General features: G+C 34.0%; 3 protein-coding genes across 4 annotated transcripts; all 3 read right to left on the bottom strand.

The window, feature by feature from the left end:
• Positions 1-64: 64 nt before the first annotated feature.
• On the bottom strand, positions 65-3,783 carry LOC111915655 (uncharacterized). The gene is made up of 14 exons (XM_023911300.3): positions 3,386-3,783; positions 3,006-3,096; positions 2,760-2,844; positions 2,581-2,665; positions 2,409-2,478; positions 2,212-2,281; positions 2,012-2,057; positions 1,685-1,931; positions 1,418-1,623; positions 1,261-1,335; positions 1,098-1,167; positions 716-796; positions 563-642; positions 65-457 (listed from the first exon to the last, which is right to left on the bottom strand). The coding sequence occupies exons 1-14, from the start codon at positions 3,517-3,519 to the stop codon at positions 379-381; spliced, it is 1,419 nt and encodes a 472-aa protein (XP_023767068.1). The 5' UTR covers positions 3,520-3,783; the 3' UTR covers positions 65-378.
• Positions 3,784-5,599: 1,816 nt separating this feature from the next.
• On the bottom strand, positions 5,600-10,524 carry LOC111915654 (DNA mismatch repair protein MSH2). The gene is made up of 13 exons (XM_023911298.3): positions 10,278-10,524; positions 10,085-10,134; positions 9,959-9,991; positions 8,419-9,492; positions 7,777-8,331; positions 7,595-7,705; positions 7,415-7,504; positions 7,250-7,321; positions 7,054-7,164; positions 6,655-6,781; positions 6,372-6,556; positions 6,137-6,289; positions 5,600-6,058 (listed from the first exon to the last, which is right to left on the bottom strand). The coding sequence occupies exons 1-13, from the start codon at positions 10,324-10,326 to the stop codon at positions 5,858-5,860; spliced, it is 2,811 nt and encodes a 936-aa protein (XP_023767066.1). The 5' UTR covers positions 10,327-10,524; the 3' UTR covers positions 5,600-5,857.
• A 2,371-nt stretch (positions 10,525-12,895) lies between these two features.
• On the bottom strand, positions 12,896-20,844 carry LOC111915653 (transcription initiation factor TFIID subunit 2). Of its 2 annotated transcripts, none has more exons than XM_023911295.3 (24): positions 20,611-20,844; positions 19,671-20,195; positions 19,522-19,588; positions 18,825-19,024; positions 18,574-18,727; positions 18,406-18,490; positions 18,235-18,326; positions 18,017-18,142; positions 17,548-17,601; positions 17,381-17,449; positions 17,218-17,315; positions 16,782-17,123; positions 16,555-16,645; positions 16,335-16,457; positions 16,062-16,118; positions 15,870-15,949; positions 15,723-15,765; positions 15,416-15,502; positions 15,249-15,338; positions 15,106-15,164; positions 14,924-15,014; positions 14,675-14,840; positions 14,394-14,583; positions 12,896-14,314 (listed from the first exon to the last, which is right to left on the bottom strand). In XM_023911295.3, the coding sequence occupies exons 1-24, from the start codon at positions 20,724-20,726 to the stop codon at positions 13,156-13,158; spliced, it is 4,164 nt and encodes a 1,387-aa protein (XP_023767063.1). In that variant the 5' UTR covers positions 20,727-20,844; the 3' UTR covers positions 12,896-13,155. The 2 variants fall into 2 exon arrangements, with proteins under 2 accessions (XP_023767063.1, XP_023767064.1); XM_023911296.3 differs by having other exon boundaries at positions 16,555-16,642.
• Positions 20,845-21,492: the final 648 nt, after the last annotated feature.

The raw sequence follows: 21,492 nt of genomic DNA, 5'->3' as shown, positions 1-21,492 counted from the left end.
GTCAAAAAAATTACAATCACAATTTGATTACGTAAATGAGATTTTCACTAAGGGCAAACGAAGATGAAATTGAGCAGAACACTAAATTAAGTTGCAATCCAAATCCACATACACCTTTGACAGACTTCTGAAATTGAGCTGTTAGATGTAAATACCCTCTTCACATATTTACATTCTACCCACCAAAAAAAAAAAAAAAAAAAACAAACCAAAAAGTATATGATAAGTTATTATATGAAGAAAGCACAATTTTTGTTTTTGTATGTCTGTAAAATGCAAAGCTGAAGCTCCAACCAGACAATCCATTGCGTGATGTGACTAATTACTGCACGGCTTCATGGGTCCAGTCAACTCCGAGCTTTGACTTAAAATAAAAAACTATACATCATATACAGGTAGCCGCTCCTCGATACTCACACGACATATCGGACATTTCTTGCACTTTTCACAACACGTACTGCCAAAAAAAATCAAATTTCCTTACAATTAGACAGGACATGACAGAACAGAACAGACTGTACTGTGTTTGGTGTGATTTGACAAAAACTCAAACTTTTTGTACCTGCAAAGGATGCGATGCCTACAGGGGAGGAGTACCGTGCTTATTTCTCCTTCAAAGCAAACCCGACATAGCACTTTTTCCTGATAATAATAATCCATTTATTTAATCAGATTTATAAACAGAATAGTAATTTATAAGAATTTAGAATTTTACATTTTGAAGTCTTTCATATTCCTGTTGGCTAAATTTTGTGATTTCTGTTTGCTCACCCAGAGCTGCTTGAAGTCTCCAAACCTGGAAGAAGAAAATAATAATTACACACTAGTCAGATTTATTATTTTTAATTTATACAATTTTTGGTCCCAAAAAGTTTTTTTTAACAACTTTGGTCCTTATTTGGAGTTGTTTTTGTTTCTGGTCCCCGGATATAGCTGCTGTTTATTGCAACTTTTTATCACAAAAATACTCATTTTACTTGGAACACAGGACCAAAAACAAAAACGTTATAAGTTATAACAACTTCAAATAAGGACCAAAGTTGTTAGAAAAAAAAAATTTAGTACCAAAACTGAAAATATGGATATGATATGCTTACCTCCTCAGCAAGATCCTTCTTTGGCATTTTTTTAACTATTTCAGGTGGATAACCACAAAAAGTGTTGTAACTGCACAAATACAAACACCCAAAACAAACAACTTTTTGTTCATTGGAATGGAATTCTGATTTTTTTTTTTTTTTTGTGTAATTACGATCTTACCCTGAAGCTCCATCATGGTAAAGCCGTGCCTGTTCTTCTCGGCTTCCTTCATCTATAGACCACCAACCAAGCAGCCTACACGAACAAGTCACCAAGGGTAAATCCGTAAAATTAAAAGGTGAGAAAATCTTAACCAATCATCAGATTGTATGTATACCTGGATCCACGGTGCAAAAAGCCAAAGCAGTCACGGGCACGGGCAGAATATGTAAAATATGTTCCAGTCCCACTTCCTTGGCGTAGTAAAATGACGATTTTCTCCCCTAACCTTGATCCAGAAAGTAGGACTCCTACTCCTTGTAATAAAAATAGAGGAGAGAAGATCACAGGAAGAGACAAAGATCTAGCAGCAGCAGGTTTTCCCTGAAACATTGTGTTAGTTACAAATGGGTTGAAGAGGGGAAAACTTTTAAAGAATAATTACCTCCAAATGCATACAAAGGAGGATTTGGAAAGCAATTATTGGAATTTTCATGATGTGTCCACCAACATCTTGTAGACTACACATGCTGTCTTCAGAGGTATCCTCTGAAGAAACCACTAACCCACTATTCCAATCAAGATATCTAATAGCATTCGATGATGAGCTGGCTTCAGATGCATGCATGTTTCTATGAATCACTGGATTTGACCATTTTGTACAAACAAGAAAGGAAAAGCATTCTGCAATTCTGAAATATAACAACAAATTGCAAAAACTTAGAATATCCTTTAAAATAAACATGGAAAAAATCTGTCGTAAGAAATATACCCGAAATTTATGAGCAGGTCCCACCAGCCTAATGCATCTACAAAACCTGTTAAATGAATACAAGTAATTAAAAAACCAACATGGTGATCTTTGATTCATAAATGGAATATATATATATATATATATATATATATATATATATATATATATATATATATATATATATATATATATATATAGATTAGAACAAAAAATATTACCACATAACTTCAGGAGGGTGAATACAGTGGCAGCAATGAAGAAAACCATGGATATAGCAACCCAGAAATGCTGAAAAAAGAAAATATTTAACTTTCTTAAGGACAATGGTGTCTTTTGGTTAAATATGAGAACAAAAGTGAAGGTATATATATACATATAATGATATGAATATGCATTCTTTATCAAATGAACTTACAGGAAGTGTCTCCCATATTGCATCATCGCTCACACTTTCATCATCTCCAGGTAATAAGGCCTTGCACATTCTGTATATCATAGATAGATTATCAGTTATATACATTGCAAATTAGCAGAATCCAGCTGTAAAGAGAATAGACAGTTTTTCAAAAAAAAAAAAAAAAAAACACCTGAAATTGTCAACAAGAATGGTTACTTCAAATGCCAAAAGAGGAAGGAAGACAATCTGCAGGCTTACAGGTGGAGGCTTAGTAACTGCACAAAACAAAATTAGTGTGGAATCAGAACCTTGACTGAACACAATATACATAAGATTATTATGTTAACAGTTAATATGTTGTTGTCATACCATGGCTATTTTCAAGATAGATGCAAAGAAGCAGTTCAAATGCAATAAGCAAAGGTGTGGCAACAACTGCATGGCATGGTGCCCACTGCACAAAAGAGAAAGGAAAAGTATTCCCTGATGCATAATGTAAGATTTGGAAATGACACAGTTCATAAGGTTTATACAGGTTTTTCATACATTATAGTCTTGCTTATTATAGTGAAAGAAAAATGATGATGGAAAAGAAGAAAAAGAAAGAGATCATACATCACGGCCGTGGGGAACTGATGGTGCAGGTAATGAGAATCTTCCTCTGGCAACGACAGCATGAAATAGAAAAAGCGGGAAGAAAATGACCCTGCATACAACAATAAATCATCCATTATGCTTTGATTCTGCAATTCATGCATACAGTATTGAAAAACCTTCGGTTTTAAGAACCAAAACCCTATCTTTCAATCTCAACTCGCATACGAACTTTGGGTAAACATGTTTAGAGAGGATAATCTCGAAAAAGGAGCCAAATCTCGAAGCAAACATAAGTATACAAAAACCCCAATAACATTTCCAATAATTCAAACATCATAACATCAAACATAATAAAATCCATGCACAAAAACATAAAGCAAAAGGAAATCGAAACTGACCACCAGGAGTAGGATACAAGATGATCGAGTTTAAGAACGAGCAAAAGCGTGAAGCAAAAGAGTGCAGTATGAGCAGAAAAAGCCTGTAAGGAGTTTGCTACTCTTCGCCAGCTCATATCTTTCCTTACAATCATACGAAACCCTAAATATAGAGCTTGCGCACAGGACGAGTGAATTCCAACACCGTAGCCCTAAAAAATTCCCAAATTGAAGAGTGATTGATTACTCGTTAGGGTTCAACCGAAGGAAAATAGAAACTTCTTTATCGAGTGGGTGCCATTAATAAAGATTCTTCTGCAATGTTTATTATTGGCTTGAATGATCGAAATTTGGAAATTGAAATCAAAAAAACAAAGTATATCTTCACTAGAAACAAAGTTTTGGCATTATTTCTTTCTCTGAATTATCTTAAAATAATTATAATTTTATTAGCACAAAACCGGAGCTGCCTTCACGCCAACGCTACGTAACGCCCCTTGTTTTTATTTGTAGTTTTTTATTATGGTAAATAATTAATAAATATATCATCAATTGACTCATGAATTCAAAATTATCCTCATTGACTTTTAAATTGAAAGTTATTTAAGTGGGTTTATTAGTTGTATATTCTCGCTATAATTTCTGTAATGTTGTTTTAGTTTCTATAATTTTGTTATTTATTATAAATGGACCGTAATTTTATCTTATATTTTGACCATTTCTGTATTATGATTATATTGCAGTCGATGGCTTGATCATTCATTGGACTTGATCTCCGATTCTGCAATAAGTGTCGGTGTGTCAAATTATTTTGAGAATAAATGTTCGAATAATTTCTTTTGATAATAAACGTACGCAATCGATTTCTACAATAAGTATGGATACATGTTTTTTAGGACTCTTTCCTTGGAGTGTCGAACACATTTTTCATTGTTTATGAGTTTAGAACTTGAAAATGTATTTTTTGTATACTTCAAAAAAACATTATATAGATATGATAAGAACTTATGTCCATTGTGTCAACATTCGAATAAAAAACGGTCTTCATATATTTTCTTTTTCAAGTTTTGAAGTTATACAAAATTTCAAAGTTGGTTTTGGTTTGAGAAAATCTTATAACATTAAGTAGGGGTATCAAAATTATTAAATTAGAAATTTGTTATTTGCATACATGAACATTGTTCTGGCTTTTGCTACATCTATTTTGTTACATCTATCTATAAAAAGTTGATCATTGTGTCATTTTGGTGATTATCCTTGATTTATTTATTAGACAAAAACATAAATTTATTATAGATAATCATAAACACTATATTTATGCAATTGATATTTTTGATAACTAGCAAAATTAACCATAAATTTCAAATTTTAACCTCGCTTGAAATTCTACAGGGTTGTGAAGCAACTTTTATAACAAAAATACATTTCAAACAAAAAGCTATGTATAATGGTTTTTAAATACAAGGTTTTAAATACAGAATTTCGAAATACAAAGTTTGGGAAAGAGAGGGTTTTGAATAAAGTTATAACATTATTTATACCCACCTCTATTATTTATGTCTATTAGAGCATGAAATTCTTACTATTTTGCATTTAACATGTTTGTTTCATTTCATCTTTAAGATGGACACAATGAGTACTTGAGCAAGTGACATCTAAAGTGCAATGAGTGTACTTGTACAGATAGTACATGCATTAACCGAATAAGATATACCTATAAACAAAATAAAATTAGTATAGAAGTATAAGATTATATTTCATAACTTTAAGACAGTATCTTTTCGAATGAGTAGATTATTTCTAACAACCTTATTTGTTTATTAACATCAGGTTTAATATTGCGTCTTTCCAACCATTCATAACAAGACTTGAATCAAATAAGTTTTCCAAAATGTTATACAAGTAACTGTGAACTTAAATTATTATTATTATTTATTTAATAACAAGAACAAACACCACATAAACCAACTTATGAATTCACCCAAAGATTTAAGTTGAGAAGTAACAGAGTCACTAGGTTATGTTTTACCAAAAGAAAAAAAATACAACTCGATTTAATTTAGATTATGTAAACGACTATAAGAAAAATTTTGGACATAAATTGAAAGATATAAAAACAATGTATTTTTAATACATACAACCTCCTAAAATTTTGTATTCGAATAACTATATTATTATTATAATAATATAGTTTTTCAAATAATATAGCAAGAAAGAGTTTCCAACTATTGTGGATGCTCCATAGAAACGTAGGATTGCTTCAACTATTATATATACTTGTTGAAAACCACATAATTAGTCCATCTGAAACTATTAACTAACAAAGACACCCCTCCTCTTAACAAAACTACTCCAAACAAAACGAATTTGACCAACATAGCATATCCCAATAATGTAATGGTAAGGTGCCCATAGAAAAACACCGGATATCGAGGGCAAAAGTGGTAATTACCAAAATGAAGAGGAATGAAGGTAGGCATAACATAAGCATAACTAAAGGAATTGTTTGAGCCATTTACAGTCGCCTGCATCATTCAGCATCTCATTCTTTAACCTTTTCACTTCTTGCAAAGCCTCCTTTAACTCCATTTTGTCAAGGGGCAATTCCGAGAATTCCTTCAAAAACCGGCGGGCCCGTGGAACACCTATCGCCACGTCATCTTCTTCTGATGGTTTCTTACGCTTACATCCAACCTACACAAAAAAAAAAATCAAATAATTAAAAGGCAATTGCACAAATCAGCTATACTCGGGGACTAAAACTGTAATTACCATATGTTCAGGTTCATCTGATACAATAGAAAGGGGCGAAAAATCCTCCAGCTCAGCAGCTTTTTCTCTGGCAAGAGATACGACACTTTGAGGAAAATTTGCAAACTCTGCCACATGGATACCAAAACTTTGATCACAAGCTCCTGGCTCAACCTGAAAAAGGAAAATAATATTATAGTTTTAATTTTGAAAAATGTATTTTTTTATAGAAAAGTGTTAAAAGTATTAAGCTAACCTTGTAAAGCATTGTTAGTTTTCGGCTCAATGAGTCGATGTGTGCACTAACATGGTAATTTGCTATGCCGGAAGTTTGACCAGAATTTTCATGAGCTAATGCGGTCAACTCATGAAAGTGAGTAGCAAATAGAGTAGGTGCTTTTATCACTTCAACCAAGTGCTCACATATAGCCCAAGCTAAACCTGAAATTAATATTAATATATATAATAAATCAATCTTTCACAAATTTATGCATACAACTCTTTAAAAAAAAAAAAAAAAAAAAAAAAAAAAAACTAACCAAATCCATCATAAGTTGAAGTTCCACGACCCAGTTCATCAATAATAATTAGCGATTTGTCAGTTGCACCTTTCAAAATTGAAGCTGTTTCCAGCATTTCTTGCATAAAGGTAGAAACTCCACGCAACTGTGTAGCACAGAATAAACAAAATATTTTCAAGATTCAGGAGTGTTTTATTTTTTACTTAATGGGCATAATGGGTTAAGAACTAAATCAGGACAAGACAACTATATATGTTTGTTTCTTTTTTATTTAATCCGGACATAATGACTTAATGGGTTAAGCCAAAATTTTAAGTTGATGCATTAAGATGTTGTACAAATCCTTTACCTATTTGCTTTAATTTTCTTTTCCTCTCAATTTCTATCAAATTAAATTTTGTAAAAAAGGTAATTTACCTGACAGTCACCAGCACCAACACGAGCAAAAATACAATCACGGATGGAAATGGAAGCTTTATCACAGGGAACAAAACAACCCACTTGTGCCATAAGAATGTTCACACCAACCTTGTAAAAACAATTACAAAAAAAAAAATTAAAAAAATATATATCTCCAACCAAATAATAAAAACTAAATTCAATCAACGCATACCTGCCGTATAAATGTGGATTTTCCACCCATGTTGGGTCCCGTTATAATCTGAAACCAACTCTCTCCCCTAACCTAGTAATTTACAAAAAAAATTAAATAATAAATCGGTCCAACTTTTTTTTTTAAACCAGAAATATGGTCTCTCTAAATTGCAAGAGATCTTACAAGTTTGCAGTCATTTGGAATAAAATTCACCCAATCTTGAGCTTCTACACAAGGGTGTCTGCTGTTTTCTAATATAATATCGCCTGTATCCTGTCAAGGGCAAAATCGTAATTAAAACATATCTTTAGAAAACTTTACCACATAAAGAGAAAAGAAAAGAGAAAAGTGTAAAATTGTTACCGAAGGTGTGATTTCTGGTCTGGTATAAGGGGTGGGGCTGCTAGCTGCCAGATCAGCAAAACTAAGCAAGACATCCAGCTCAGCAAGTAACATAGCCAAACCCTCAAACACCTGTATAAAAGATTTGTTAATGACCATTTTGCCCATTATAGAAGGAAGATGATACAGTAAAGTGTAGATACCTCAGAGAAAGTAGCTGCTGTTTCAACAACACGGGTTACCAGTTCCTTCTGACAGCTTTTATATTCTTCAAGAATCTTTTGGTATTCATCTCCTAATTTTTTTAATTTAGTATTTGTAAATTTTACACCATCTTTTCGGGTTTCAAGAACAACAAATTGGGCAGCAAGCTTCTTTCTCACTTTTGGTTCTTCCTTTTTTGTGATTCTAAAAACATGACCAAATTGTGTGCCTTTATCCAGCTTTAAACCCTTGTCAAGAGCCAGATCAAGATCATCAGCTGTTTTTCTATGCAAATTGTGTATTTGTTGTTCTAGTGATTCTTGTTCATCTTTTAGTGCTGATAATTGAGAGTCATAACCAGGTGAAATCATGTATTCTCCATTTTCAAGTTGATCAAGATCAACTGAAACTTCCACAAGACCAATGAACTTGCTTAGGTGTTCATCATTAGTCCAAAAATTAAGGCGATCCATGTATCTTTCCTTTATCAGTGATGCAAATTCACCATTGTACCCTTCCATTGCACTTTTGATGTATGGAACTCTGATGCTTGACTGCATAATAAAGAACAGTTAAACATACAATCGTTATTCACCCAACAAGAAATTTTATAAAGAAATTAAAACCCAAAAACTAATCACCTGATAAAGCTTGACAACATGCAACAAACCAGCTCTTTTTTTCTGAATAATCCGTATTAATCGCTCAATATCAGCTATTCTTTTCAGATGTTGCCTTAAAACCTGACGAAAACCAGTATCTTCCACAAAAGCTTGAACCAAATCTAGTCTTTTATTAATCTCTGTGACATCTAACAAAGGTTGTTTTAGCCATAAATGAAGTAACCTTCTACCTAAGCCAGCTGTACATGTTCTGTTCATAAGACCAAAAAGACTAAAATTCTTGTTGGCATCCGTCTTACTTTCCATTACATTCAATGCCCTCATAGCTGCAGAATCTAATCTCATGTAGTTGTCAAGATTGTATTGAGTTATTTGATAGTTTCCATAGTTGTTTTCATCAGAGAGTAACTCGGTGTACGATAGCAACACGCCTAAAGCCATAGGTGCAAATTCAAAAGAGGAAACAAGATCACGAACTGGTTCATTAGAACCTTTGACCAGTCTACCAAGATCCTGTCCCACATCTCTTGATTTGAACTCAGCTTTCTTTCTTTCAGTTACCATCACACCACATTTTGACATGACATCATATAAGGGTTTACAGTCATTTGACTTGGAGATTTCGGTAGGTAAAAGACATTCCTTACAACCAAGAGAAACTAGACAAGATTCAACATTTGTGAAGTGGGAATCATCAAGAAATTCGGTTATTCCAAGTACCCTTTTGGAAAGATCAACATAACCCAAACCAACAGTGCAGCCATTTTCACGAAAGTTTGGAAGTAAAGCAACAATCACAGGAGAATCTTGCATATCATTGTTTGCAAAAAGGATGTCTTCAAAGCTGCCAAGATTGCCAGGTGTCCCCCTTTTTGTTAATCTCCAGTTTGAGCCACTGCCTTCGTATAGTTCAAGACTATGATCTGTTCTTTCTAGAAGAAGGTCACGGACGATTGTTTCAAACATGTTTTTGCTTACAGATACACTAGACACTGCATCGGATCCATTGCCAATTTGTCTTAGAGCTGTTGTTGTATGGTAATATGTTTTTGCAATGAATGAAGCATTTTCACCATGTGCTGTGAAATAATCCTGTAAAGATTTAACCTTATTTACATTAGAAATGAACTTGAACAGAAAAACAAAAACATAAGTGTTACCCAATGAGGCAAATGAATATAAACTTTTTCCCATTTGTGTGTAAGTAGATTATAGATATAAAAAATCATCATCTTCATCAAACCCACAATACCAAATGAAGGAAGTAGATGATAAGTAGAGATAAAATATGATGAAAATTGTGTTTTTTGTTCAAAAGGGGAAGGAAAGGAAAGACAATTAAGTGTGATATCGAGTTTCATTTCAGGAGAGAACAAAAGGAAATAGAAGGAAAGTGGAGCAGTTTTTCCCTTAATCTATCCCCCAAAAAGTGAGATGAATGAGAAGGAAAGGAAATGGAGGATTCACTCTATTCCTTTTCCTTCCCTTTCTTTCTCTTCTCCTTCCTTCACCTCAATAAACTCTAGAACAGGGTTTGAGGATGAGAGAGAGGACTGACCCGTCGATCAAAAATGCGAACGGCCTTCTCGTCCTGCACAATAAAATTAGGTTTTAGACAAAATTATATCAACTGTATTATACAGCTTCTAAGAAAAATAAGATAATAGGAGTTAGAAACACGTACATTAGGTAATTTCTTGAAGAACGTGAGAAACCCTTGAGCTTGTTTAGCATCTACAAAAAGCCAAATACGCAGAAGACAACAAAACGTCAATCCGGTTCTTAAGGTAAACAACCATTACCTATCATACCATATTTTACGTTTAATATCTTTTGAATCGAATGAGTATATAGAGACTGAGATATAATGTTTTTACCTAATTTTAGCTCAGGAAGCTTGTTGTGTTCTTGCAAATCCCCATCCATGCTCGATTTTTCGCGAGTAAAAAAAACGATATCAAATTGGAAGAACTAAGCTAGGGCTTATGAGGATGTAGAGAATCGCAACAACACAAATTTTGAGGTTAGGGTTTGGAAGAAATGTAAGGGTTTTGGGGGGTTTGGGCGGGAAAAAGAAGTTGCGATGGCTCGGAGAGACGCGCGCTTTTGATGCGATTGCCCGCCCACCTGTCACCTTGCTGATAAATTTTAGACTAAATTACAACATGAGTCCCCCAAGTATTTCTTGAAATATCTTCGGAATTTGAAAAATGATATATGACTTTCAATCAAATTTTGTAATTGTATATGGTTAATTATATTTTGTATATAGATACAGATATGTTTGATTAATAAATTATATAACATGTTCAAATAATATCATCGACAATTAAAGATTTTTTTGTATCATATTCAGTCATTTTATTTCGGATAAATTTCGTAAAAGTCATTAAGTTTATACGAAAATTCAATTTTTACATTGTGTTATTTTTTGTCTCAAATTGACCATTGTGCTTACAATTTGTTACAATTATGGTCATTCGACCGGTCAACATGGTTGCCTGCAAACATTGCACGATAATGTGTCATTTTGATAACATGACACGCTAACGTTTCAAAATTGAATAAACTTTTTTTTCAATTTTAACACTAAGTTTTATTTTTATTTTTATTTTTAATTTTGAGACTTCGTTTTTTTGTTCCAATCGAACATCACTTTTTCGATTGTGTTGATCATTTTCAAATTTAAAAAAAAAAATTAAGAAGTGTGGAGTGCACAGTCAGATAAGTTAATGTGCTTTCGGGAACATGAGGGTCCGATGGTCATCAAAATTTGGAAGAAAAAAAAAGGTGTCACGTCATCAAATTTTGAAAAAAAAAATGATCATCAATCTGTAACAAAAAATTGAGTATCAAAATTGAAAAATAAAATAATAAACTTAATGTCAAAATTGAAAAAAATGAAAATTTAGTATTTTTTGTGACTTTTTTTTTATTTTTGACACGTCGGCACGCCATATCACCAAAATTGTCATGTCGTCATACTATGTCAGCAGACAACTGGATTGACCAATCAAGTTGTTAGAATTGTAACAAATTGGAAATGCAGGCATCCAATTTAAAACAAAAGATAACGTTATGTCAAATTCAATTTTTTATGTAAACTTAGTAACTTTTATGGAATTTACCCTTTTATTTTTGTACACGTTGGATTAATATATTGCATATAATGTTCAAAAATACATTTTATGTTCTATAATTAAGATTTTCTCGATTCCGATGACTTTTCATCTCCAAAGAGAACACAATGGTCTATTCCAAGATGTTCGTCTGTTAAGGTTGGCTAGTCCTATCACCTGGGTAAACTTGATACACAATATTTGCAACGAAGAAAAGCTAACATGATAAGGATGACTAGTTATATCACTTGGGTTACCGATGATTTTGAGGAGTTGAATAATGAGAAAATGAATCGGTGAAACAAACATGATAGTCGTAATAAAGTTTATTTCACTATGAGTTGTAAGCCCAAATGATGGGAAAAAATAATAACAAAATGATGATAAAGAAACTAAAACCAAAGTGAGATTTTTCATATTTAAAGAGCTTGTATTAGTTGTTTCTTATCTACAAAGTGTTGATTATATATGATATTGCAATCTATTAATTTTGTAAAAAATGATGGCTCTTCTCTAAAATTTATAGTGAAATTGTGTCATCATCATCTACAAATATAAAAACAAAGATAAAAGCTCTCGAAACTATGAAAGATAGCCATATAGTATATGGCTCATGAGTGTCCATATGCTAGCACATTCATTCCCATTGTTATATTACATTTCTACATATTAAATATCGCCAGAGAAGTCGGAAATTTTACATTATGAGTTTGAGGGAAAATGTTAATATATATTTATATTGGATTTTTATTTATCTTTTTTTTTTGGTTGGGGCCTTTTTATGAGGTAGGGCTAGCCAATTATTTCACATTATCGTTTCATTATACTTTTATTGCAAATACTTTTTTCTTTATCGATAATACCCTAGCTGTTTTGGGTCTTTAGGCTTTACAAGAACATTTTTGACCTTGAGAGATGGGAGCGGTAGTCGTTGGTAAATCTGATGATCGTCATCATCTTGAGGGTTTTGGAAATTGAGCAGTATAAACATCTCATATGCATTTGATTATAGATTGGATGGACAATCTTATTTGGATTTCAATCTTGAATTGGTTTTTGGGTCGTTAAATTTGGATATATTTTTAAGGCTTTGGATGAAGAAGATGGAAAACATTGGCGATAAAGATTCTCATAAAGTGGTTAGGTAGATATTGGGATGGATACTATATAGTAAAGTTATGTGATCATTTTCTTATCTTATTGTTGTGGCAAGATGAATAAAGCACACTATACTAAAAAATCATTTCATTGTATTATATTGGGAGTGGAGTGGCTCTTCTTAATGGTAAGTTTTTTAACAAGAAAATGAATAACACATGATGATGAGTAGTTAAATAACTTTCAATTGCTTTTATGATGATATGTATGCAAGAAGATAAGTCAAAAATACCAATCAGCCATCCAAACATGTTTTGGCATACGAGACAATAAATTGCAAATATTGTCTCATGTGCCAAACACAATACAACATACAGTATAATGGAGAAGAAACACATTACTTGTTGCTATCTCTTTCTTTACTTTTCCGTTCTTTTCCACTTTTTTTTCCCTCTCAATAAACATGGTATACACTCCTACAAAACAACACTTCAATTCTACAAAGAATACATCTACTACCACTACTACTTACTCATACTCAAGGTCTACTCAATGTTCGGTTTTTAATTTTAATTTTAAGTTTATGCGTTGAAGTCGTACCTCCTGTTTTTTCAATCCGCTTCCCCGCATCCTCCAATGAGGTCGCAACATTTGTCAGCTGTCCCACGGGCCCCACCTCCTCTCCTCTAACTTTTTCTTTATTTTTCAGCTCTATCGAAGAAGACGTAATAACCATCAATTTAGCCAATTCTTTCTCCTTTCTTTTCTTTTCTTTCTTCAGTCTCTTCTTCTCCAAATACTCGGGATCATCTTTATGATCTTTCTTTTTTCTTTTCTTTTCCTTTTCCTTTTCCTTATCTTTCTTTTTCTTCTCCTTCTTCTCTTTACTACCCAAAACGGGTCCCATCAACGACACGTCATCGGTTTCATTCAGCACTCGAAGACTAATAAATTTACTAGGATTTTCCTTCTCCATTTCTATGTCCATATCCACATCATTCAATTGAACTTTACTCGAATCAGCCGTACACTGTAGTTCTTTCAAAAGCGCATCACCCTCACCATCAACCGCTAGTTTTGCACTACCGATACTGGCGGTGACACGTGACCCGACATCATGGCATGAATTAACGTCCTCAAGGTTTTGGTTAATTACATTTGTACCCTCGTTGGAGTTTCGTTGTGTTTGTTGTGGCGGTGGTGCTTCAACCGACACGGACACGGAGCTACTCGTCCCAAGATCACCGCCATTATGGCCGCCTTGAGATCTCTCCGGAAGAACATTATCGGTTTCTTCGGCTCTACTGGAAGCCGAAGATTGCTTCATTTTGATTTTTAGCACCGGTTTCTTTCTTTCTTGACTATTTGAAACCGTATCTGGTTCTTTAACAGGTTCAGAAGAATCAAGAATTACCACGTTTTCAGCAACGAGGGAATTGTACTTCTCTTCTTTTGGTGGATCCGGAATTGCGAATTCCAGTGGCGGGATTCCATCGTTATCGGGAATTGGTTCGGCGGTTGTTTCGGGTACGGAAACGAAACCATCATCAGGAGGTGTAAGAGTATCTAAAGAATGTTCTGGAGGAGGCTTGGATTGATTAACAATGGCAGCAAAGAAGTTTTTTAGTTCATTGCAAATTTCCGTGTGGCCTTTGATTAATGTTTCGTCTCTTGGAACTCCACAAAGTGTTGGTGGTCTGAAATATAAAATTTATAATCTTAAGGAAAAAAAATAAAAAGTTTGTTGAAAAGGAAGGATGTTGATGTTTCTAGAACCTTCCAGCGAGGACTTGTAAGATGCAGAATAGGTAATGGCGGAGTGTCACGTTATTGAATGCTGATGGACTCTCGAGAAGACGGAGTAATGCCACGAGGGTTTCACGGACGACTCCGTGGTCGTCATCGGAATCGGAATCGCCGCTGATCTGGCACAACCGCATAGCATGTATTGCTAGCTTTACTTGCCCTGTGAAAAAAAAAGATTATTAAAATCTAAAAACGTAATGTGGTATTACTAAAAGGTGGAAAGTTGATTTAAAAAAGAAAAAAAGAAAAACCTCTTAGTGAAGGTTCCCCGTCTAAATATCTAATGAATAAAGTCAATGCTGCATCAATTCCTTTGAGGTGATACTCGAGGTCAAGAAGTGCACGGAATGCTTCAATCCGGACTTGCCATTGTGTTTTATGAGAGCAGAAGGGTTTAATCAAGTCGATGATACTACCCTGAAAAAAAAATTAAAAAAAAAAAAAAGCGAGTTCATGAATCATGAGGCAGTTAGGATGAGTGAAGGGAATGTGGTTGTTACAAGAGGGATGAATTCTGAAAGCTTTAATGTGATTTGTGTAAGCGCTCGAATGCAGCTAACTGTCAAGATTCCATTGTAGCTCGGCATCAGCCTAGCGGAATCCATCCAATGGAATATGGGTTAATGAATAAAATCATCACAACAGAATCGGAATCGGAATGGGAACGGGAATGATAATTCACCTGTCAAACTGCAATAGCCGGTCAATGCGTTTTACAAGAGATGATAGGGAAGAAACACTCTGCCAAAAGATAAAAACTTAATTATCAAAATATTTTCATAAAAAATTTTATAATATATGTGATTTAAAGAGATGCCAACAAACCTGTTGTCCAAATTCAAGTTCACCGACTGATTGGACTAACGCAGCAAGCCAGAAAACATCGGAATACGGATTCCCATTGTTCTCATTGTACTAAAAAAACAAAGACAGTGAAGATATAAATAAACATATAATGTGTGTGGAAGTGGAATAGTGGAAGAAACATTTACTTTTAAAAGTTGTAAAATGAAATCTACAGCTTCACGAGGGCTCTTCTTATCTGCTGCTCTAACCAAAGCTACAGCATGTGGAATAGCCTGTCAAGACATCACAATCCACAAAAATTAAACAAATTCAATAAATGATTTCGCCTAGATTAATAATATTGTATAAAATGGTACATACAGATACAATTGTATAAAAACTGAAATGTTATTTCAATATGTTGCTTGTATCAATATGATTATGAAAGCATATTGTGTTTTTAAAAAAACTTTGGACATTGTTGACAATACACATCCTACCTCATTGCATTACCTCGAGTACAAAATACTCTGCAAAATCATGAAAGTCATTTGGCCTGAGCATGAAAAGAAAATTAATCTTTAGGAAAGGGCATTTCAGTCATTAAAACTTTGGACATTGTTTTGATGTCTTAAAACAGATAAAGGATGCAACACTTACTTTGGGAGTCCAATTTTCTCATCATATCTTCGACTTTTATAAAATTTAATTAGATGCAGTAAACCAGCCCAATCAGTTTCCTAGAAGAACAATAAAGTAAATGATGCATCAATGACCAATGTAAAGAAAATCTAGTAATAACCTCAGAAAGGGTATTTCAGTCACTTATACAAACGAGTATAATAGTAATACCTCAGATGCTGTGCTAGCTAAAGCAAAAGCCGCCTCAATCCGAACACGCCAAAAGGCCTTAACAAGGTAGAAAATGTCACAGTTCCACTTTAATAATTTTCTTACTGAAAACTAAAGCATTGTACTTTGAACAATCTGCCCAGCTATAAAACTGTACTTTAAAAGAATTTCTTACTTTGAAAATTCTATAACTGGGTAGATTTTTTCAATGGACAGGTAGAAGAAATAAACAAAAAGTATGTTGATATTTGGTGCACAAGAGGGAAAGAGTACCTGAGAATCACAGAGGAGATTACTTAAAGCATTGACAATTGAAAGAAGGCGAGGGAACAACTCTAGGGCTGTGATTGATTGTGCTTGAGCCACAACATCTTTATCCTTCTCCAATTGATTTATCTGGTTTTACATTTATGTATAGATTCTCAAAAACATTCAGATATAGAAATATATAAAAATAAAAATAAAAGAATACAAGATACAAGAACATACATACCCACATCTGTACAGGTTGATTGAAATGAATCTCAGCAAGATACTCCATTTCAGGATCTGCCCTCAGCCATTGCAAGGGGGAATCATTGCTGCTAATAAATCACAAAGTGATAGTCGTATAAAAAAGCAGAAAGATATAGTTTAAGAAAGAAATATATATATATATATATATATATATATATATATATATATATATATATATATAAATGGACATGGCATAATACTTACTTTGAACGCATATCTGCAGCAGAGGCAACTGTATCTACATTATCATCAGAACCATCATGCTGCTTTGAACCTCTTTTAGGTTTTTGGAAACGTTTGGAAGCAAGTTTGGAATGGCATTGTATTTCCAATAACTGCCATGTTTCTCCTGCCATTGGTAAAACTGGATGATCATACATTCCATCAAGTTCATGGACACGTATACTCATCATTCCAGGCCATCCAGCATCACCTTCTCGCTTCACAGACTCGACTTTCGAATTACTCGACTCTGGTGTTGATGTGCATCCACGCAATGCTGCTAATTCCACCAGGTTTTTCCTTTTGTTATATGAAAACCCCATCCTTAAATTTAAAGACACAAATAATGTTATCACCATAAAGATGGCAGATTTTCTAGAAAAATATTTGTAGACTTTTTTTTTTTTTAAATTCATACTTTAGAACAGGACAACCGCTAGAACCCACCCAACGGGGAAAAAATTCTCTCAGAAATGGACGTTCAAGATTTCCAACTTCATTAGCTAGGTGCCGAAACTGCATTTTAAAAATTTTTAAATTACTATCGATTTATAATATTTCTTTCATGTCAAAGCAATCACCTCTTTTGTGCTCAGACTTCTCAAAGGACGACTTGTATCTTTAGGAGGTGCAACCAGATTCTTCAAAACCTGCCGTTGCCAACAAGACGAAAAAAAAAAAGAAATTAGGAAATAATAATAATACAGTGGAATGAAGATACTTTATTAATTTAAGCTAACCATCTTACTTTACAAAATGACTCCGGCCCCATCTGTTTTTCTAACATTTGGAGAACTGCAACCTGTACAAAAGAAGTAGTTGTCAAAGGTAACACTATCAATTTTTTAAATTGGAAATTAAAAAAACAAGGTGTTAGGAGCTGTTTATCTTTTTTCCAAATTAAAAGCCATATATGGGTAAAGTGCTAAATGGACAATGATTTCTGTCTGGATGAAGTGTTGTATGCTTAAGATCTGTTTCTTTTCTAGATTGAATGAGACCAAATCACCATTTTACCCTTACATCCCAAAAACAAATTTTGCAATATTCATCAATTCTAACATGAGGAGTTGGGAGGATAAAAGAAGATGGTTATTGTTTGGATACATTAAGACAGCTATATTTAAAGAAACATAGATGCCCATGTTCAGTGCATAACTCATCAAATCCATTAAGTCAATAAGCAACAGCCCCTTAGATTCATAAGATCAACTTACAGATTTCCAAGCGCGAATTTTTCCATAAAAACCAATGCATTGTGTTCCATACAAAGCTTTCGAAGCATCAGAGGAACTTAAAGCAGTTGCAGCACTATCATCTGCTTTGCAGACAGCACAATTTGCCTGAAATCATTCAAATGAATCAAACAATCTTAATCAAGACCAATATTATACAATTATATCAAAATAAAACAAAACGACAAAAAAAGACATACCTTATAGCGTCTATACCGTGCTTCATTGTTTCCAAGAAATTGCTTAATATATGAGTCTGTCAAGAACCCTGCAAGCCCATCTAACAACCACTCTAACAACAAAAATGGAAACTAAATCAGTATTACATTACTTTATTTTAATTATGGAAAGCCATAAGTATAGTATGTTACCATCATTTGGTGCTTCTGCAGTGATATACACTCCAAACCATTGCCTTGCAAGCCCATATGCAAGTTTTATTCTTGTATCTATTGTCTGTTCCATTACCATTAAAGATTAAAGTAAGCAACATAAATTTGCATTGGATTATAAGTTCAGCCATTAAAAACATTACATACCTGATCTATGATCTTCTCTTCATAAAGAATTTGTGAACTGAAGATACTCATTGATGCACCCAAGCTTAATGAAGATACTGCCATCTCTGGATCTATAAAAACTTGTGTGTACGACCCAAATGGAAATTTGGTGGAAAGGTAATGTTCATAATGGCTGTTACAGAATTAAACAGGAAATTACAAAACAGAAGAAAGTCCAATCAAAGTGAAGCTTACATTGCAATTTTTTTTAAAAAAAAAAACAAGCAAACCTGTATGCACTATGGAGAAATCCTACTGTGTTCCGAAGCTTTGACAAGTGAGCTGGCAAACAGATGTGTGTGATAAGATTATTATGGCGATCAGGAAAGATTTCAAATGGAGCAACAGCCAGAGATATCCATTGAGCTGCCACAGGTATATTTATTTTATAGACGTATGTTTTTCGTGGTGGATCATCCTTGCTTAAAACCTGCATCAAGAAACAAATTTTAAGCATATAAAGTGCACATAAGGAGAGGCATTCAAGTAGTTGGATTACAGTAGTTAGGTTTACAATATACATTTCTCGCATGTCTCTGACCTAAATGCCAGTTTGGTCATTTAATATGGTAGGAACCAAGGAAGCCTCATCTTTAGGCAATAGTTATCAAATAAAACCTCACACTGTCAACTAAAATCCACAACTCATGAGAAGGGAACTCAAAAACACATGCCTACACACATATAGAAGGGGTAATGAGATCTATTCAGCATGTATGCCAAAAAGAAATTCACAGACATGTGTGAACACTATTATTAATGTTAATTACATCCAGCCACTGCCACATGACAAAGTCACAAGAATTCCCTCCAGATACAAGAGTCTATAAAGATGTTTAAACTAAAAAAAAAACTAACAAGTTACACAAAAAACCATTAAAGCCATTTGTTAGACCTTGCAATGAAGCTACTTTAACTGCTTCTCACCTGATACATCAAGGTTCCAGTGCTGACAGCAACTAGGTTGTTAGCCACAGTGAACTCCAAGTCAAAGCTGTAACAAAAAAATATACATCAAAATGAATTTAATACAACAATATGCAAACAAATTGAGTCAAATAACAATGTATGCTTACCAGCAACGCTGTGAACTATCATCCATACAAGGGAACCAACACCGGGCGCGCCTTATCTGATTATTTGTGTGCATAATATCTTTTTCAATATGTATTCCTGTTTCTATCTTCTCTACCCAATAGTCAATATGGATCAGTTTCACATTCTGCTTGGATTCACCAGATGTTTGTGTTTGTGTTTGTGTTTCTGTTTGTATTTCTGTTTCTGTTTGTGTCCCATTCTCATGCACAATCTGTTCTGGCTGCTCTGGTACTGGTTTGACAACCTCATTAGAGCACATAATCAACAAATTAGGGACTAATTCTCTTTCAAGACATGAAACATAAACTGAACCCGCAGCATCAGCAGCAGAGTTAGCTGAAGAAACGGAACACCATCTGTCATCACTGTCCATTTGCTGGTAGTGAGGAAATATTTCAAACCTTGCTGGGCCTCCATCCACCAGCACATTCTCGATCATCAAATTATCAGCATGTAAACCTACAATACCATTCTCTGGTACAACTACTTCAAGCTCGGTATACCTGACCAAACACAAACAGAAGAATTATAAATTTCTGTATCAAATTCGGCATTGCACATCTGTGAACAGATACTTTATGGCCTGTAACTTGTTCTATCATTAAAGTACATTTTATTGCTATTAAATAAGGACACACGAAAATCGCGCAGGTAGAATAATGAGCAATGAGTAAACTTCGTGTTCATTGAGCAACCTAACCCTAATTTCAGAATAGAGCTTTCTAAGTGCAATCATTCCAAAGCAACTCTTTCATCACCCGAAGTAGTGTGTTTGATCCGGCCAATTGCGAGAGAAAAAAACAAAAGAAAGAAGTTTCTTGTCATGTATAAAGTCGTGCTACTATAATTTAGGACTTTCACTCAATTCCGAGTGTTCCAACAATTCCAGGATAACGAAGTATATAAACACATACTGACCCGTAGATTCGACGTTTCTCGATGTCTATTGAGAGGCATAGTTTCTGATGTTTTACTACAGCTTCCGAATTCTCAGCTTTCTGTTCTTCATTCTTTTGCTTGCGAGGTTTCGCCATGTTCCTACATGTACCGAGTGTACATGCACCTAAAACCACACAGGAAAACGCTTCAAATGGGGAAAGAGGATGGGTGGAGGGAGAGATGGAGGATTTATAGAGATGGGAATTTTGAGAAGAAAGATGTCCCTCGTTATCAGATCAGCCTTCGAGATTGAGCCCTAGCTTTGATGATTGAATCACGGCCGTTCATCTCTTGGTCCCGCTAATCGGACAGTCTACAAAAGTTTCTAATCGCGATCCTCGAATTATTAGATGGGAGTATAGTGTGCCCGACCTCACTCTATTACTTTGGTCAGACGTTTCTTTTAGAGTAAATTACACGAATGGTCCCTATGGTTTTGGATAATATGCGTGTTTGGTCATTAAATTATTTTTTTAACTTAGAAGGTCCCTATTGTTTGATTTTGTTATGCGTTTGGTCTCTGTCTTACCTAAAAATACTATTTTTCCCTTGATTTTTTAACTTATTTAAATAAACACACCCCAACGCTACCCCCTCACTTTACCTTACCTACCCCACCATTTTCCTTATTTAAATAATAATCTTTTTAGGTAAGATATGAACCAAGCGAGTAACAAAAACAAACAGTAGGGACCTTACGAATTAAAAAAAAATAAGTTAGGGACCAAGTACGCAAATGTAAGATCCATAAAATTCATAAAAATTTAAAAAATTTTCAAAGATCCAAAAGCCATTAGTTATTACAAAATGTATTCAAAATAGTTTCATATCAGATAATCACATAAATCAAAATCATAAAAT

The sequence above is a fragment of the Lactuca sativa genome, chromosome 5 (genome assembly GCF_002870075.4).
Source record: "Lactuca sativa cultivar Salinas chromosome 5, Lsat_Salinas_v11, whole genome shotgun sequence".
In the NCBI taxonomy this organism is placed as follows: Eukaryota; Viridiplantae; Streptophyta; class Magnoliopsida; order Asterales; family Asteraceae; genus Lactuca; species Lactuca sativa.
The sequence above is the reverse complement of the archived record's forward strand: the minus strand, read 5'-3'. Positions and strand labels throughout refer to the sequence as shown.

What these genes read in the sequence shown, in the direction of transcription:
- LOC111915654 (XM_023911298.3), bottom strand. Translation starts at nt 10,326, where the DNA reads ATGGATGGGGATTTGCAAGAACACAACAAGCTTCCTGAGCTAAAATTA. An exon ending in ATGTTGTCAAGCTTTATCAG is followed by an intron (nt 8,332 to 8,418) that starts GTGATTAGTTTT and finishes TTTATTATGCAG; the next exon opens with TCAAGCATCAGAGTTCCATA. An exon ending in TTGGTGCTGGTGACTGTCAG is followed by an intron (nt 6,782 to 7,053) that starts GTAAATTACCTT and finishes TGTGCTACACAG; the next exon opens with TTGCGTGGAGTTTCTACCTT.
- LOC111915655 (XM_023911300.3), bottom strand. Translation starts at nt 3,519, where the DNA reads ATGATTGTAAGGAAAGATATGAGCTGGCGAAGAGTAGCAAACTCCTTA. An exon ending in CAGTTCCCCACGGCCGTGAT is followed by an intron (nt 2,845 to 3,005) that starts GTATGATCTCTT and finishes TCTTTTGTGCAG; the next exon opens with TGGGCACCATGCCATGCAGT. An exon ending in CTATCTTGAAAATAGCCATG is followed by an intron (nt 2,666 to 2,759) that starts GTATGACAACAA and finishes TGTTTTGTGCAG; the next exon opens with TTACTAAGCCTCCACCTGTA.
- LOC111915653 (XM_023911295.3), bottom strand. Translation starts at nt 20,726, where the DNA reads ATGGCGAAACCTCGCAAGCAAAAGAATGAAGAACAGAAAGCTGAGAAT. An exon ending in TTTCTCCATAGTGCATACAG is followed by an intron (nt 18,728 to 18,824) that starts GTTTGCTTGTTT and finishes ATTCTGTAACAG; the next exon opens with CCATTATGAACATTACCTTT. An exon ending in AAATTCGCGCTTGGAAATCT is followed by an intron (nt 17,602 to 18,016) that starts GTAAGTTGATCT and finishes TCTTTTGTACAG; the next exon opens with GTTGCAGTTCTCCAAATGTT.